A 20,252-nucleotide genomic window follows, 5' to 3' on the forward strand; every position below is an offset into this window, starting at 1 on the left:
GATCATTCAGTGCTCTAAGCAATACACTTATCTTCATATTCATTTAAGTTAAATGTTCAAGTTATTTAAGCTTACAAAAATTAAATCTTCTCACAAACATTCACGAAAATAAACATTGCAACAAACTATGCATTGTGGCTGTCATAGTAATCTTTATAATTTCTCCCAGATTATTGCAAGAACGCATATAATGATTACCAGAACATAAACGACAAGGCTCAAGCTTCAAGCTGACAGCTATAATACACAATAGGCCAGCTTCAAGCTGACAGTTATAATACACAATACGCAAGCTTCAAACTGACAGCTATAATACACAATACGCAAGCTTCAAGCTGACAGTTATAATACACAATACGCAAGCTTCAAGCTGAAAGTTATAATACACAATACGCAAGCTTCAAGCTGTCAGTTATACTACACAAAACGGAAGCTTCAAGCTGACAGTTATAATACACAATACGCATGCTTCAAGCTGACAGTTATACTCCACAATACGCAAGCTTCAAGCTGACAGTTATAATACACAATGTGCACCACAAGTGGCAGAGAGAGAACATCACTTGATCTGAGGTCATTTATTCGTAGGATGACTCGTATCTGGATCATGTTCGTACAATTTAAGAACATCATCGTAGTAAAGTCAGTTGATCAAATGAAATCGCTGGCACACAGATGGCTCCAACTTCATCCTGTTTATTTTCTGTATATCTCTTAACAATAAAAAAGCTTTCAAATGAGCTGATATACGTAACAGCTCTTAGCTTGTAATAAATTTAGGAATCCTTAACTTAAAGAGAGGATGAGGGAGGAAGGAAATCTGGCAAGAAGGTATCCATGGCTGAGGTGTTGGCATCAAATTATCAATCAACAGAGAATTACCCGTGTTTCATAGTTACAACTGTAGTTGACAGAGCTTCTTATCTGTAGTGCCCATCAGACCAGTCACTTTACATGAACACATCAACTAAGTAACTTGAGATAGGTGATGAAAGAATAAACTTTAAAAATGTTAGTAAATTCTCACCTTCAGTGCAGATGTACTTGGTCCAGGTTTTTTCTCTCAGGAAACCCTCAGCCTCAACCTTGATTGGTTTTATCAAAGCATCTCTGAAGGAAACAATAACATTTCATGAATACTCAGAGCATTACACTCATAAGAGCGACCACTGCATATAACACTATTATTATGATTGTGCTTAATGATCTCGTGATTCTTGCTAACGAAATATGTCAAAGTTGCTAACGATAAACAAAAGATTATTATTAATACTATTATTATTATTATTATTTTCAACATTATTGCCTTCACTGGGAATGCTAAACCCATAGGGTTATACACCGCGTGTGGGAATGAGAATAATTCAGGTTCGATCCAAAGAAGTGGGCCAATGACCCTAATCCTTAGTTCAAAAACTCCTCACCAGAATCAAGAAACATTTCTTGAGTGGAACAAAAGATAAGTTAGTTGTGTGACCTTCTGGTGATTGATGTGTCTCCTGAGCCACACGCCCCTGAGAACTGGTGATCCACGAACGCCGTCACCGTAATGTTGACTTCACCGATCACACCTGGCTTGATCCTCACTGTACGGACGACTTTATCTTGCGCTGGCAAACACGAACTTTGTTTTCCAAGACCTTGCTGTCCAGGTTCCTCAAGGATGTCGTATTCACTGCTCTCCTCCACTTGTACAGTCACCTTAATGTGAAAATTTGACAATACATTAAACTTAAATATATCAATAGAATATAACTTAGAGCAACGTTTATATACAGGAGAAGAGGTTACTAGCCCCTTGCTTCCGGCATAAATATGTATATATATATATATATATATATATATATATATATATATATATATATATATATATATATATATATATATATATATATATATATATATATATATATATATATATATATATATATGGCTGCCATGCGCTGGCATGGCAAGACGTGTGGCGGGCTAGCTGCGGGATTTTCAATTATAACTCCGGATCAACGAGGCTGACCAGGTTAAGAATCAACAGGACTTATTGTGAATACTCTGGGAAGATTCCAGTGAAGCGAGAAGACATTTGAAAGCACCGTTTCAAGGTAAATTGTGGAAGTGTTGTGCAGTTTGTGAATGTTGGTGAGTGGTGGTAGTAAGGAAGACGGCCAGTGGAGGGGTGGGGGAGTATAAGGCCTACACTGTGTATGAGTACCGGCCAAGATTATCGTACATACAAACCTCGAAAAGCTCTTATAAAAACATCTATATCCAGCACCATGCACCATGCTTCCAGTTAACTTGGAAATGATTGTGTCGATGCTTGGACTATTTAGAGGCATATGTTATGGAAAAACAATGTGAAATTAGTGTTAACGAGGGAGTGACCAGTCAGTGCATCCACCCCCACGTCACGGGGGTGGGTGGAAGAGGTGGGATGTGTAACTAGATGGTGAGTGAACACATTGTTTCGGCAGTGCCGCATTGTTCATAGTGTACATGGGAAACAAATAAAGTTGTGTATTGTAAGACAGTGTGAACAATATATAGTGCGCAAGTCCATGTGTATTGTACTCCCCGGGATAACCCCACTCAACAACCTGCGCCTCCCCCACCTAATTCCCAGGGGAAGTTTTCCCCTTCCCCTCCCAGCCCCTCAAACTCCACCAGGCCACCACGGTCAAGTTCACTACCTTCCACGCACCATACCTACCCAGCATGTCATATTCCACTCCTATTGTCTAGTCTAGCAGATGGATGCCAACCAGGAGGAAGCAAGCAGCCAGGGAAATGGCACGGTTGGCAATACTAGGAGAGGCAAGTGTCGGTCATGCTTACAGCTTCGTTGTCTCAACTCGAATGGTTTCCTCCGCAAACAGGGTAGTTGCCCTGGTTCAGGATGTCCTCCTGTGGAAAGTGATGATCCAGAGCCACCTCAGGCACCAGAACCCGCTCCAACAGATTTTATCTCATCAGACAATCTCTTGGAAGCAATTAAAGCAACAGGTACCAGGACACTCACACATATTCCCAAAGCAGCCCGTCCACATGCAGCTGGGAAACTTACAGACCTCCTGAAAAAAGTAAACGATGGTTCCACTATCTTAAGTGCTCCACCAACCATCAAGGCAGGACACAACTTGCTACTTTTTGGCAATGTCTGCTTAGCTGTGCCGGAAAGAAGGGGAAAGAGGCTAACCTCAATGATAATTAAATCCTTAAGAGATTTTCCTAGAGTTGATAACCTCATTCGCCTTCCCCGTCAACACAAAAAAGGGAGAGGCAGAATCCCCGCTCACTCTACTGACAGTGAAAAAGTCCAGGTGAGCAAGAAAATTGAAGAGGGCAACACAGTGGGGGCAATAAGAATTATTACCAGTGAAGATACAGTTGCTCCCAGGGATGCTGACACGGCTGAAGCACTTAGAAGAAAGCACCCTGCCAGGGAAACCAGTGGCACCAACAGTTCCAACACCTCTGTCCCCACTATGGAACCATTGATAGTGGAAGACTCAGACATTTACAAAGCAATAATGTCGTTCCCATCTGGCTCTGCTGGGGGTTACCCTGGAATAAGCCCACAGCATTTAAAGGAAATGGTTAATCCAGTTATTGGGGAAATTGCAGAGACACTGCTTTCAGAGATCACAAGGTTCGTCAACAATTCCTTGGCTGGTCTGATTCCTGATGCAATTAGACCTTTCTTTTTTGGTGCAACACTTTGTGCACTTAAAAAGAAGGATGGAGGAATTCGGCCAATTGCAGTAGGCAACACGTTACGCCGCCTCGTATCCAAAGCTGCTGTCCGAAGTATTCGTGCACAGGCAGCCATGATGCTTCAACCAAACCAGCTTGGCTTTGGGGTCTCTCAAGGAAGTGAAGCAACAAGGGTGTATATCAACAACCTGCCTGAGGACAATGCAGTGGTAAAATTAGATTTAAAGAATGCGTTCAATCTCCTGAAAAGAGACGTGGTATTAGCAGCAGTACAAGAACATTTCCCTGGTCTCTTCCCTTTTGTTTCAGCTGGGTATAACAAGGAATCAATGCTTCTCTTTGGAGAGCATGAAATCACATCATCGGAGGGTGTCCAACAAGGAGATCCTCTTGCACCATTTCTCTTCTGTATAGGAGTTAGGGAAATCACAGTCAGACTGACCAGCGAGCTAAACATCTGGTTCCTAGATGATGGCACACTAGCAGATACAAAAGAGTCACTCCTACATGACCTTACACAGGTAATGACACGGGGACAGGAAATGGGTCTCATCCTGAATCCATCCAAATGTGAAATCATCTCAGTCAGTCAACAAGTGATAAATGCAGTGAGATCAAAACTACCAGGAGCAGCAGTCATTGCCCCCACAAATAGTGTCTTGCTAGGAGCACCTCTGGGAAGCAATGCCATTGACACAATTCTCAGGAAGAAATTGGAAGAGTTAAGGAGAATGGAACAACGAATAGGCAATCTGGACACCCACGATGCCTTGTACCTTCTCACAAAGTGCTTAAGTCTGCCCAGGTTGACATATTTCCTAAGATGTGCACCTTCATATGATAACCCTATACTGCACGAATATGACAGTATTCTGAGGCAGATTTTTACAAAAGTACTTAACCTTACTCTAGAAGACGGGCAGTGGAACCAAGCTACACTTCCAGTCAGACTAGGAGGCATTGGTGTCCGCAAGTCATCACAGATTGTGTTACCTGCTTTTCTGTCCTCGTGTATTGCATCCAGAGAGCTTGTAGCTGCGATTCTCCCTGAACATCTTAGGGACAAGATTGGAGTCCAGGACCAAAAATTCATTGACGGAGCAATGATCTGGGATAATCTAACGGGCTCTGAAACCAGACCTGCTCCCCCCAACAACTACAAACAATCGCACTGGGATGGTCCTATAGTGGAAAATATTGCCTCAACAATGCTTCAGAGTGTGTCAGGGAAGGATAGAGCCCGCCTCCTAGCAGTGAGAGCCCCTCATGCTGGGGACTTTCTGTTGGCTGTTCCCAACTCCAGCCTTGGCACACGTCTCGACCCACAGACCATCCGCATCGGTGTTGCCCTTCGACTTGCCGCCCCTATTCTCGCCGAACACAGGTGTATTTGTGGCAGTGAAGCAGCAGACCGATTCGGGTACCATGGTCTTGTGTGCCGTAAATCCGAGGGAAAGATTGCAAGACACGAGGAGGTTAATAACATTATCAAGAGGAGCCTCACAACAGCTGGATGCCCAGCAGTAAGGGAGCCACCCCAACTATGCAGATCTGATGGCAGCCAGAAGCGTCCAGATGGTATCACCCTTAAAGCCTGGACAGATGGGAAGCAGGTGGTGTGGGACTATACATGTGCATCTACCTTGGCTGATACCTATCTCCAATACACCAGGGAGGAAGGAGGGGCAGCTGCCAGCTTCAGGGAGTCCCAAAAGTCTAGAAAATATGGAGAAATTGCCCATCATTATATGGTTGTAACCATAGGCTCAGAGACCCTTGGCTCATGGGGAAAGAGTGCATCTAAATTCCTTAAGGAGCTGGGAAAAAGACTCATCAGGGTAACTAGGGATCCCAGGGCAGCTAGTTTTCTGTTCCAGCGGCTCAGTGCAGCTGTTCAAAGGGGTAATGCCTGCTGTATTTTGGGCACACGCCCCAGCTCTGAGGAGCTGGATGAGATTTTCGCCTTATAATCGGTGATACACACGTAACAACATGTACCGTATATGCCACCTTTATATCAACAATGTATCTCTTAAATCTTCTGTACCATATTATGTAATAAAATATTCTTATTAGTAAAAAAAAAAATATATATCAAAAGATGGGGTGGTAGGGGAAGTGGAATATTCAAATGGCTTCAGGAAGAAATCCAAATATTCTTCCTTGAAGCCTTTTTATCCACTTCTCCGAGGCTATGGGTCCCACAATTTACACCAGAGGTGGACCCCATCCTATTATTATTATATATATATATATATTATATATATATATATATATATATATATATATATATATATATATATATATATATATATATATATATATATATATATATATATATATATATATATATATATATATATATATATATATATATATATATATATATATATATATATATATATATGCAAAACAACCACTCTGAAAGAATAGAGAAATTCCAAGCGCTTTCGTGACTACTCACATTATCAAGGAACTATGAAAGTGAAGCATCCAAGGAAGCTATATAAGGGGTCGGCCAGCACCTCACTATCAGATCCCACAACGGTTAAGCACGTGACGCGCGGCGAGCCAACTTGGATAGGTCCTTTGCAAAACTCACCCCCAAGCTATTTATTTGTCCAGTGTATTATTAAATTCTTCCCAAATTCTATTAATTATAAATGGATCTAATTTATATAAACCAAAGGAAATATTCATATTGTCAAAACTGCTTTTTATGAAACAAGATTCAATTATATTCCTGTCGACCATGGACTTGCTTGATACTACTTTCTCAACTTTTTGAAAATCAATTGGATGGTTAAAATCTCTTACATGAATAAATAGAGCATTGGAATCTTGTCCAGTTCTAATGCTATATTTATGTTGTTTTAATCTTAGTTCGAGATTTTTACCAGTTTGACCGTAATAAACTTTATCGCAAATTTTAAAAGGAATCTTATAGACACATCCATCAGCATTTTGGGGGGAATTCTTAATCAAAAGTTTTTTTTACTGTATCAAGATTTTTGAATACAACTTTAATATTAAAAGTCTTAAGAAGAGAAGGCATATCAACCAAGTTTTCATGGTAAGGGAGAACCAACATATTTTTAGTTGAATAAGGCTGGTTGCCCTTTTTTGGATTATAAAAAGTGTTCCTAGCAACTTTAAAAGATTTATCAATTACATTTCTTGGGTATTTTAAATCATTACCTATTTCATAAATTTTGGATATTTCCTCATCTATGAACTCAGGACTAAAAATTCGTAAAGCTCTCAAAAACATTGATGAGAAAACAGACAGTTTGACTCTATCTTGATGCGAGGAATAATAGTGGACATAGGAACAGTTATTTGTAGGTTTTCTGTAAATTTTAAATTTGAATTCATTATTACCCTTAATAATTAAAACATCTAGAAAAGGCAATGAGTTATTTTCTTCAAACTCAACAGTAAAGTTTATAGAATGGGCTAAGCTATTTAATTTTCCAAGAAAATGGTGTATATCTACATTTTTGGGCATAAGACACAAAATATCATCAACATATCTGAACCATTTTGCTCTATTAGGGAGGATTGTGTTAAGCAACCTTGTTTCAAAAAATTCCATGTATAGGTTACTAAGAACAGGTGAAAGAGGATTTCCCATTGCCATTCCAAATTTCTGAGTGTAAAACTTATCATTAAATACAAATTTTGCATCAACAATGCAAAGTTTAATAAGTTTAATGATAGTAGGAACTGGCAATGGTAAATCATAGTTAACGAGTCCTTCAGATAAGAAACTTAATAAATCATCAACAGGAACTTTCGTAAACAAGGAAGTAACATCAAAACTAACCATGTTAAAATCATTTAAGTCAGTCAAGGAGCTTAATTTATCAACCAAGTCTATGTTGTTTTTAACATTAAAGATAGAAATTTTGCCAACAATAGGGCTCAAAATATCAACAAGCCATTTGGATAATTTATATGGAACTGACCCTATGGAGCTAATAATTGGTCTGACTGGATTCCCTGGTTTGTGTGTTTTTATTAGTCCATGCATGTAAGGTAAAGATGGGTTAGTTTTGATGTTACTTCCTTGTTTACGAAAGTTCCTGTTGATGATTTATTAAGTTTCTTATCTGAAGAACTCGTTAACTATGATTTACCATTGCCAGTTCCTACTATCATTAAACTTATTAAACTTTGCATTGTTGATGCAAAATTTGTATTTAATGATAAGTTTTACACTCAGAAGTTTGGTATGGCAATGGGAAATCCTCTTTCACCTGTTCTTAGTAACCTATACATGGAATTTTTTGAAACAAGGTTGCTTAACACAATCCTCCCTAATAGAGCTAAATGGTTCAGATATGTTGATGATATTTTGTGTCTTATGCCCAAAAATGTAGATATACACCATTTTCTTGGAAAATTAAATAGCTTAGCCCATTCTACAAACTTTACTGTTGAGTTTGAAGAAAATAACCCATTGCCTTTTCTAGATGTTTTAATTATTAAGGGTAATAATGAATTCAAATTTAAAATTTACAGAAAACCTACAAATAACTGTTCCTATGTCCACTATTATTCCTCGCATCAAGATAGAGTCAAACTGTCTGTTTTCTCATCAATGTTTTTCAGAGCTTTACGAATTTGTAGTCCTGAGTTCATAGATGAGGAAATATCCAAAATTTATGAAATAGGTAATAATTTAAAATACCCAAGAAATGTAATTGATAAATCTTTTAAAGTTGCTAGGAACACTTTTTATAATCCAAAAAAGGGCAACCAGCCTTATTCAACTAAAAATATGTTGGTTCTCCCTTACCATGAAAACTTGGTTGATATGCCTTTTCTTCTTAAGACTTTTAATATTAAAGTTGTATTCAAAAATCTTGATACAGTAAAAAAACTTTTGATTAAGAATTCCCCCCAAAATGCTGATGGATGTGTCTATAAGATTCCTTGTAAAATTTGCGATAAAGTTTATTACGGTCAAACTGGTAAAAATCTCGAACTAAGATTAAAACAACATAAATATAGCATTAGAACTGGACAAGATTCCAATGCTCTATTTAATCATGTAAGAGACTTTAACCATCCAATTGATTTTCAAAAAGTTAAGAAAGTAGTATCACGCAAGTCTATCTCGACAGGAATATAATTGAATCTTGTTTCATAAAAAGCAGTTTTGACAATAATATGAATATTTCCTTTGGTTTATATAAATTAGATCCATTTATAATTAATAGAATTTGGGAAGAATTTAATAATACACTGGACAAATAAATAGCTTGGGGGTGAGTTTTGCAAAGGACCTATCCAAGTTGGCTCGCCGCGCGTCAGGTGTTTAACCGTTGTGGGATCTGATAGTGAGGTGCTGGCCGACCCCTTATATAGCTTCCTTGGATGCTTCACTTTCATAGTTCCTTGATAATGTGAGTAGTCACGAAAGCGCTTGGAATTTCTCTATTCTTTCAGAGTGGTTGTTTTGCATATTTTGAAATCACCTGTTTACTGTGATCTTATTGCATATATATATATATATATATATATATATATATATATATATATATATATATATATATATATATATATATATATATATATATGTCGTGCCGAATAGGCAGAACTTGCGGTCTTGGCTTAAATAGCAACGCTCATCTTGCCATATAGGACAACTGAAAATTTGAGTATGCAATAATTTCGCCAAAATCATGTTGAACCTAACGAAAAAAATAAATTTGATTGTGTTTGTTTAGTACTAAATTATTGTAAACATATTTAAAATATATTTAGTTGGGTTAGGCTAAAATAAATTGTTCTTGTTATAATAAGGTTAGGTAAGTTTTCTAACATTCTATTGTTGCAAAATTAAAATTTTTTACATTAACATTAATGAAAAATATATCTTTAAACGTATAAGAGAAAATTTCAGAAAGGACTTAATTTTAAATGAGTTCTTGTTATTGTTAATTGACCAGCTTTACATATTCGGCACGACATATATATATATTTATATATATATATATTTATATATATATATATATATATATATATATATATATATATATATATATATATATATATATTTATATATATATATATATATATATATATATATATATATATATATATATATATATATATATATATGTATATATATATATATATATATATATATATATATATATATATATATATATATATATATATATATATATATATATATATATATATGCAATAAGATCACAGAAAACAGGTGATTTCGGAATATGCAAAACAACCACTCTGAAAAAATAGAAGAAATTCCAAGCGCTTTCGTGACTACTCACATTATCAAGGAACTATGAAAGTAAAGCATACAAGGAAGCTATATAAGGGGTCAGGCCAGCACCTCACTATCAGATCCCACAACGGTTAAACACCTGACGCGCGCCGACCCAACTTGGATAGGTCCTTTGCACAACTCACCACACAAACTATTCTACCCAAGAAAATTTAAAAATTATTTGTCTAGTGTATTATTAAATTCTTCCCAAATTCTATTAATTATAAATGGATCTAATTTATATAAACCAAAGGAAATATTCATATTATTGTCAAAACTGCTTTTTATGAAACAAGATTCAATTATATTCCTGTCGACCATGGACTTGCTTGACACTACTTTCTCAACTTTTTGAAAATCAATTGGATGGTTAAAATCTCTTACATGAATAAATAGAGCATTGGAATCTTGTCCAGGGTTACTTAACACAATCCTCCCCAATAGAGCTAAATGGTTCAGATATGTTGATGATATTTTGTGTCTTATGACCAAAAATGTAGATATACACCATTTCCTTGGAAAATTAAATAGCTTTGCCCATTCTATAAACTTTACTGTTGAGTTTGAAGAAAATAACTCATTGCCTTTTCTAGATGTTTTAATTATTAAGGGTAATAATGAATTCAAATTTAAAATTTACGGAAAACCTTCAAATAACTGTTCCTATGTCCACTATTATTCCTCGCATCAAGATAGAGTCAAACTGTCTGTTTTCTCATCAATGTTTCTGAGAGCTTTACGAATTTGTAGTCCTGAGTTCATAGATGAGGAAATATCCAAAATTTATGAAATAGGTAATGATTTAAAATACCCAAGAAATGTAATTGATAAATCTTTTATAGTTGCTAGAAATACTTTTTACAGTCCAAAAAGGGACAACCAGCCTTATTCAACTAAAATATATTGGTTCTCCCTTACCATGAAAACTTGGTTGATATGCCTTCTCTTCTTAAGACTTTTAATATTAAAGTTGTAATAAAGTTGGTAGAATTACCGACAATATGTAAAGTAAAAGGACACAAGTGCAACTAATGTGACATTTATTGTGGCAACGTTTCGCTCTCAAGGAGCTTTATCAAGCCATTACAAACAATACATGGACACAGAGGGTATATAAAGGCTCTGAGTGAGGTGTAATACTAGTGAGGTAACATTTCGATGTTCACTAGTGGTGGTAGTAGTAGTAGTAGTAGTAATAATAGAAATAATACAATATGGAAGAGCAATTAATTCGTACATGAGTAAAAGGATATAAAAGCTATTACTTGGGTAACATAAAAATAGGTTGGACAAATATAGACTGGAAAGAGGCAGGTTTTTTTCCGTGTTCACTCTCTGTAATGTGCTTTGTGTAGTATAACAGGAGAGACTATGTGATGGCAGGGTTTACTGTTTTCAGGAGGATTCTTGCTAAGACTTCGGAGATGGTGAAGCTGCCGTTGTTTTGTTTAATTGTATTCGAAACAGCGATCAGTGCTGATTCAAGGCACTTGCGTCTGCGGAAATTAGGTTCTTTGATCACTAATTGGGTGTCTCTGAATTTCATGAGATGATTGGTGGAATTTCGGTGTTGTACACAGGCGTTGTTTAAGTTGTCGTTCCTACATGCGTAAATGTGTTCATTGAGGCGGGTGTCGAGGTTTCTTGCTGTTTCACCTACGTAGATCTTGTCACAGCCTCCACAGGGTATAGTGTAAACTCCTGCATTGACTGGTTCGTGGTGCTTGGGTTTTGTCCTGGTTAGATCCTTTATTGAAGTGGTAGAAGCGATGGCGACTCTGGTGTTAGCATGTGAAAGTACTTTTGAGACGTTTAGTGCAACCTGGCTGTTGGGAAGAATTATAACTTTGTTGGGAGCGGTGTTGATGCGTGGAGAATTGATGATCTGAAGAGCCTTTTTCTTGCAGTCTTTGATGAAAAAAGAAGGAAATTGTAACTCAGTGAATGTTTGGTGAATGTAAGTGCATTCCTCGTCAAGAAACTCAGGACTACAAATTCGGTATGCTCTTAGGAAAAACGCGATGATGATGCCTCTTTTGGTCTTGGTATCTTGACTGGAATAGAAGAGTGTGAGATCATTTTTATTGGTGGGTTTCCGATAAACTTGAAATCTTAGGTTGTTGTCTACTTTGTGAATGAGGACGTCGAGGAAAGGTAGCTTGTCATTGGACTCTTCTTCTAGTGTAAACTGAATCGCTGGTTCAACTGCGTTGAGCCTTGCCTGAAGATCCCGTACGTCAAAATGTTTTGGAGTTATTACGAGGACATCGTCCACGTAACGTAACCAAGTGACGCTTGAAGGGATGATGTTGGCGAAGTGTTCGGACTCTAGGAGTTCCATGTATAAGTTGGCTAGGACGGCACTTATTGGGGATCCCATTCCCATGCCGTAGGTTTGTTTGTAGAGCTTGTTATTGAAAGAAAAACAGTTGAAATTAACACAGAGTTCAATGAAGTCAACAAAATTTTACCACCAACATACGCAAACCTAACTATCAACTCAATCTTGTTACCAGGAACCATAGACACAGTGACAGCGACTTCCAGAAGGGTTATGTACAGCGCCTTCTCACTGCAGCTTTATGTGAACCTTCTTCTTCTAATCTTCCTAGATGATACATCACTGCCCTTAAGGACCTCGCCAATGACCCCAACATTATCGTCACCACCGCCGACAAAGGAGGTGGAGTCGTCATACTCAACACCAGTGACTACAACACTAAAATGATGGACCTTTTGAATGATCAATCTACATACGAACCCATCAGCATTCAACAGTGGGAGACGCTCACCAAAGACTTTCTATACAAAACCAGACAAATACTCAAATGCACTAGAGAAGGCAAGAAACTTCTGTACTTGTTACCAAGCAACCCTAAACCAGCACACATGTATGGTTTACCCAAGATCCATAAACACAATATTCCTCTCAGACCAATCACGTCAGGAATAGGCAGTGCTCCACACAAACTAGCCGGAGTTCTTGCCAAACATCTTTCCTGCCTTCTGGGGACCATCAGCCCCGCTCATCTTAAACACTCAGGCGACCTTCTCAACCGCATCCGTAACCTCTCCATCCGTAACAAGAAACTAAGCAGTTTGGATGTGACTTCCCTCTTCACAAAAGTACCTACCAAAAAAGCCATCGAGGTTCTACGACGTAAAGTCAACCAGGACCTTAATCTTCCTTTACCTCCCGGAGATTTTGTTGACTTGATTGAACTCTGTGTTAATTTCAACTGTTTTTCTTTCAATAACAAGCTCTATAAACAAACCTACAGCATGGGAATGGGGTCCCCCATCAGTGCCGTCCTAGCCAACTTATACATGGAACACCTAGAGTCCGAACACTTCGCCAACATCATCCCTTCAAGCGTCACTTGAAGGGATGATGATGATGTTTTGACGTACGGGATCTTCAGGCAAGGCTCAACGCAGTTGAACCAGCGATTCAGTTTACACTAGAAGAAGAGTTCAATGACAAGCTACCTTTCCTCGACGTCCTCATTCACAAAGTAGACAACAACCTAAGATTTCAAGTTTATCGGAAACCCACCAATAAAAATGATCTCACACACTTCTATTCCAGTCAAGATACCAAGACCAAAAGAGGCATCATCATCGGGTTTTTCCTAAGAGCATACCGAATTTGTAATCCTGAGTTTCTTGACGAGGAATGCACTTACATTCACCAAACATTCACTGAGTTACAATTTCCTTCTTTTTTCATGAATGACTCCAAGAAAAGAGCTCTTCAGATCATCATTTCTCCATGCATCAACACCGCTCCCAACAAAGTTATAATTCTTCCCAACAGCCAGGTTGCACTAAACGTCTCAAAAGTACTTTCACAAGCTAACACCAGAGTCGCCATCGCTTCTACCACTTCAATAAAGGATCTAACCAGGACAAAACCCAAGCACCACGAACCAGTCAATGCAGGAGTTTACACTATACCCTGTGGAGGCTGTGACAAGATCTACGTAGGTGAAACAGCAAGAAACCTCGACACCCGCCTCAATGAACACATTTACGCATGTAGGAACGACAACTTAAACAACGCCTGTGTACAACACCGAAATTCCACCAATCATCTCATGAAATTCAGAGACGCCCAATTAGTGATCAAAGAAACTAATTTCCGCAGACGCAAGTGCCTTGAATCAGCACTGATCGCTGTTTCGAATACAATTAAACAAAACAACGGCAGCTTCACCATCTCCGAAGTCTTAGCAAGAATCCTCCTGAAAACAGTAAACCCTGCCATCACATAGTCTCTCCTGTTATACTACACAAAGCACATTACAGAGAGTGAACACGGAAAAAAACCTGCCTCTTTCCAGTCTATATTTGTCCAACCTATTTTTATGTTACCCAAGTAATAGCTTTTATATCCTTTTACTCATGTACGAATTAATTGCTCTTCCATATTGTATTATTTCTGTTACTACTACTACTACTACTACTACCACCACTAGTGAACATCGAAATGTTACCTCACTAGTATTGCACCTCACTCAGAGCCTTTATATACCCTCTGTGTCCATGTATTGTTTGTAATGGCTTGATAAAGCTCCTGGAGAGCGAAACGTTGCCACAATAAATGTCACATTAGTTGCACTTGTGTCCTTTTACTTTAAATATTAAAGTTGTATTCAAAAATCTTGATACAGTAAAAAAACTTTTGATAAAGAATTCCCCCCAAAATGTTGATGGATGTGTGTATGAGATTCCTTGTAAAATTTGCGATAAAGTTTATTACGGTCAAACTGGTAACAATCTCGAACTAAGATTAAAACAACATACATATAGCATTAGAACTGGACAAGATTCCAATGCTCTATTTATTCATGTAAGAGATTTTAACCATCCAATTGATTTTCAAGAAGTTGAGAAAGTAGTATCAAGCAAGTCCATGGTCGACAAGAATATGATTGAATCTTGTTTCATAAAAAGCACTTTTGACAATAATATGAATATTTCCTTTGGTTTATATTAATTAGATCCATTTATAATTAATAGAATTTGGGAAGAATTTAATAATACACTGGACAAATAATTTTTAAATTTTCTTGGGTAGAATAGTTTGTGGGGTGAGTTGTGCAAAGGACCTATCCAAGTTGGTTCGGCGCACGTCAGGTGTTTAACCGTTGTGGGATCTGATAGTGAGGTGCTGGCCTGACCCCTTATATAGCTTCGTTGTATGCTTTACCTTCATAGTTCCTTGATAATGTGAGTAGTCACGAAAGCGCTTGGAATTTCTCTATTTTTTCAGAGTGGTTGTTTTGCATATATATATATATATATATATATATATATATATATATATATATATATATATATATATATATATATATATATATATATATATATATATATATATATATACAGTTACAGTAAGAGGTAGATGGGAAAAGAGGAAAATGCAAAAACAAGCAAGAGGGAGGTGAAAGTGAAAAAACTAAGGGAGGAGGAAGTTTGGGTAAGATATAAGCAAGTAATGGCAGAAAGGTGGGCTGGTGTAAGTGTGAGTAGTGGCGGGGAGGGAGGGGGTGGAAGAGGGCTGGAATAGTTTTAAAAATGCAGAAATAGTATGTGGGCAGATGTTTGTGGTTATAGGAGGGTGGGTGCAGGAGAAAAGAGGAGTGATTGGTGGAATGATGAAGTAAAGGGTGTGATAAAAGAGAAAAAGTTAGCTTATAAGAGGTTTTTACAAAGCAGAAGTGTTATAAGAAAAGTAGAGTATATGGAGAGTAAACGAAAGGTGAAGAGAGTGGTGGGAGAGTGCAAAAGGAGAGCAGATGTTAGAGTGGGAGAGGCACTGTCAAGAAAAAAATTGGAGTGAGATAAACAAGGTAAGAAAGCATAGGAAACGAATGGATTTGTCAGTTAAAAACAGAGAAGGGGAGTTAGTAGTTGGGGAGATGGAGGTTTCGAGTAGATGACGAGAATGTTTTGAGGAACGTTTAAATGTCGACGAAGAAAGGGAGGCGGTAATTTTATGCACTGGCCTGGGAGGTTTACCATTTTTTAGGAGTGAAGAAGAGCAAGATATGAGTTTGGGGGAGGTATGTGAGGCGTTACATAGGATGAAAGGGGGTAAAGCAGCTGGAACTGACGGGATCATGACAGAAATGTTAAAAGCAGGGGAGGATATAGTGTTGGAATGGTTGGTATTTTTGTTTAATAAATGTATGAAAGAGGGGAAGGTGCCTAGATATTGCCAGAGAGCATGTATAGTCCCTTTATATAAAGGGAAAGGGGACAAAAGAGATTGTAAAAATTATAGAAGAATAAGTTTACTGAGTATACCAGGAAAAGTGTACAGTAGGATTATAATTGAAAGAATTAGAGATAAGACAGAATGTAGGATTGCGGATGAGGAAGGAGGTTTTAGAGTGGGTAGGTGATGTGTAGATAAAGTGTTTACATTGAAGCATATACGTGAACAGTATTTAGATAAGGGTAGGGAAGTTTTTATTGCATTTATGGATTTAGAAAAGGCATATGATAGAGTGGATAGGGGAGCAATGTGACAGATGTTGGAAGTATATGGAATAGGTGGTAAGTTACTAAATGCTGTAAAGAGTTTTCATGAGAATAGTGAGGCTCAGGTTAGGGTGTGTAGAAGAGAGGGAGAATACTTCCCGGTAAAAGTAGGTCTTAGACAGGGATGTGTAATGTCACCATGGTTGTTTAATATATTTATAGATGGGGTTGTAACAGAAGTAAATGCTAGGGTGTTCGGGAGAGGGGTGGGATTAAATTATGAGGAATTAAATACAAAATGGGAATTGACACAGTTGCTTTTTGCTGATGATACTGTGCATATGGGAGATTCTAAAGAAAAATTGCAAAGGTTAGTGGACGAGTTTGGGAGTGTGTGTAAAGGTAGAAAGTTGAAAGTGAACATAGAAAAAGTAAGGTAATAAGGGCATCAAATGATTTAGATAAAGAAAAATTGGATAGTAAATTGGGGAGGAGTATGGAAGAAGTGAATGTTTTCAGATATTTGGGAGTTAACGTGTCGGCAGATGGATTTATGAAGGATTAGATTAATCATAGAATTGATGAAGGAAAAAAGGTGAGTGGTGTGTTGAGGTATATGCGGAGTCAAAAAACGTTATCTGCGGAGGCAAAGAAGGGAATGTATGAAAGTATAGTAGTACCAACACTCTTATATTGGTGTGAAGCTTGGGTTGTAAATGCTGCAATGAGGAGGCCGTTGGAGGTAGTGGAGATGTCCTGTCTAAGGGCAACATTATGCAGAAAATTCGGAGTGTGGAAATTAGGAGAAGGTGTGGAGTTAATAAAAGTAATAGTCAGAGGGGTGAAGAGGGGTTGTTGAAGTGGTTTGGTCATTTAGAGAGAATGGATCAAAGTAGAATGACATGGAGAGCGTATAAATCTGTAGGGTAAGGAAGGCGGTGTAGGGGCAGTCCTCGTAAAGGTTGGAGGGTGGGGGTAAGGGAGGTTTCGTTGGTGAGAGGCTTGGACTTCCAGCAGGCGTGCGTGAGCATGTTTGAGAGGAGTGAATGGAGACGAATGGTATTTGGGACCAGACGATCTGTTGGAGTGTGAGCAGGGTAATATTTAGTGAAGGGATTCAGGAAAACCAGTTATTTTACATAACCGGATTTGAGGGGCCCATAAAGCTCGACCAGCGCGAACGAAAAAAATATTCGAAAAAAATCACAGATTGAGTTAGTCATATAGAAAAATAGCTTAACTCTGGCAACACAATGGTGCCAGAATCATTGTTCTACGACATTCCTACTAGGAATTATGATCATTTAAAACACCTAGGGTGACGTCACCACCCGCAGCAGGTCTGCTCACCTGTTGTCAATTTTCATGTTTTTTTCTATTTTTTTCGTACTGAAAATTTTCTAGGGTGATTACCTGTACATACCTCAACATTATATACATAAAAGTAATCTCATTGGGGGACAACACTATATTGTTTGCTGTAGTCGCCCCGTGTAGACATGTGAGAAAACTTCACCACCCCTGGTCACTGCAGGTGGGCCTTCGACCTCACAATCTTATCCATCTCTATCCGAGACCAGTATAGATTGGATAGCACCTACAACTACGGCGCTACTAATTAATTGTGGACTGTATAGATTATGTTTGTGTAACTGAATGAAGGGGGGGTAGGTTACACATGGATATATCCATCAAGGAAAAACACTTGTACATAATCTCACCACTTACCAGATATTCTCTGGTGGTCACTTGATGTTGCTGGGTCACCCATAACCTATCCAATTACAACATACCTAACTGGCCAGTATCAGTCTGCTATAACTAGAAGGGTTACTTAACTGTGGGTGATCGATGCTCCTTATTTCCTCCATTCACCATATCATTTCGATGTCCTGCTACACCGACACGGTTCTTATTCCAGCAGGACGAGGTATCCGTTGGTTTGTCCCAGTTTAGAAGTCGTGACTCCATAAAAACTTCCCTATCCTCGAGACAGGAACAACTAGGTAAACATGTGCACACACACACTCTGGGAATGGCAGCTCATATCGCTTCAACGATTCCTTAACTTAGTGTTATTATCACTGATTACATTACAATTCACAAGACGATTTAATGTCTCATAATTATTATACACATTAGAGGTCACTCCATTAAGATCTGAGACCGATGAGTGATGATTAAACCACGAGTATGTTAACCTGGGACACACTCCATGGCGACGCGCCAGTCACCCCCGGTCCTACATTATTCACTCATTTTGCCACTTTATTACGGTGGTCCCATAAATCCCATTCCCTCACTCTTCACCAGGAACAGTTATGACACTTCCTATTATGAAGTGAGGCCTATATTAATCCTTAGGCCGTCGTGAACGCCAATTTCCTGATCCCATGTTTTCACAGCCTCCTCACTATATTCAAAAACACTCCCACCTCTCTCTGCCCTGACTCGACCTCTCTCCCCCGCACATCCGCGCAGGCGCAAAAGGGAACCCTGTTGGTTCTATTCAAAATACAATTTAGAACAACAGTAATGCATTAATCATGTATATTTACATTATAAAAATATATACAGTATAATTATGGGAATTTATTTTCCACACTGCGGCCAGGCGGAGGTCGTTGTTAGATGACTTAAATAACGTGGAGTACAATTTTCCCATCTTCACTGGCCACCTGGCTTGGGAGCTCCAACATTGGTATTTACATAATCACCCATTAATTTTTTCCACCTGTTAACTCCTCAGGTAGGGCTCCATCCCAAGCACACTCAAGCCTCCATGCTTCTGGTATTAACAATTTCCCTCTTATTGTAAGGTGTGACACTAAGCCTATGCTCTCTGGGTTAATTTGTTGGGCATACTGGAATTATGAGACTAACAATAACAAGTCTCTCTCAGTGTCCCAAGTCAGCCCCAGCACATTACTGCATATAGGCACTTCAACTCCATGGCCATCCATATTTATTGATCCCTCAAAATGGACTAATTACTGTTCCATTCCCTCAGGGGCATAAGCCTATGCTCCCTGGATTAATCTATTGGGCATATTGGAATTATGAGACGTTAACAATAACAAGTCTCTCTCAGTGTCCCAAGTCAGCCCCAGCACTTTACTGCATTATTTCATTAACCCCTTCACATATCCTCATTAGTTCCTCTTCAGTTGACGTCACACCCGGAAATTGTCCACATAAGATTATTTACCCAATTACTTCGCTCAGTGGACCACCTGTGCACTTAAGGTGTGTATTTATCGTCGCCTGAAGTAAGAACGATTTATTATTTAACTGCTTATTAATTATATCATTATAAGCAGTCAACAATGTTGGTGTTTTGCTCAGTTCGCAGAGCTGGGCCCTTGAACTGTCCATACGCCATCCTACAATTAGTATATAATTCTGGACGGTTTAGCTTCCACGGAAGTCGCACCCAGTAATGTCCAGATTCAAATTTAACATCCTTCAGGTATTGTTCCTGAGTAATGGAATCATTTGGACTTTCCTCATTTATATTAATCCCTATGCTGTCCAGCTCCCACAAATTAGACTGGTTCAACATCATTCTCGATAGAAGAATACTTGTACTGGGTTGACCTTTTATGAGTAAGACACCGTGACTGTATTCACTACTTCTTCTAGTCATTATTACTAGGCGGTAGTCTGCCATATATTACACGGCCCGTACCAGTGTTGAAGAGAGTAACGCCGCATGGTTTTGCATTTATGCCCTTTATCCTGAATTATT

At 38.3% G+C, this 20,252-nt stretch overlaps 1 protein-coding gene across 1 annotated transcript in view; it reads right to left on the reverse strand.

The window, feature by feature from the left end:
- Window positions 1-20,252, reverse strand: part of LOC128705785 (alpha-2-macroglobulin-like) — a 177,135-nt gene that overhangs the window by 118,420 nt on the left and 38,463 nt on the right. Inside the window, exons 7-8 of the mRNA XM_070085794.1 lie at window positions 1,478-1,701; window positions 1,028-1,110 (exon numbers count right to left, since the gene is read on the reverse strand). Of these exons, the coding sequence (XP_069941895.1) occupies window positions 1,028-1,110; window positions 1,478-1,701 (307 nt within the window). The remainder of the gene's footprint in view (window positions 1-1,027; window positions 1,111-1,477; window positions 1,702-20,252) is intronic.

Source organism: Cherax quadricarinatus, chromosome 1 (genome assembly GCF_038502225.1).
Source record: "Cherax quadricarinatus isolate ZL_2023a chromosome 1, ASM3850222v1, whole genome shotgun sequence".
Lineage (NCBI taxonomy): Eukaryota > Metazoa > Arthropoda > Malacostraca > Decapoda > Parastacidae > Cherax > Cherax quadricarinatus.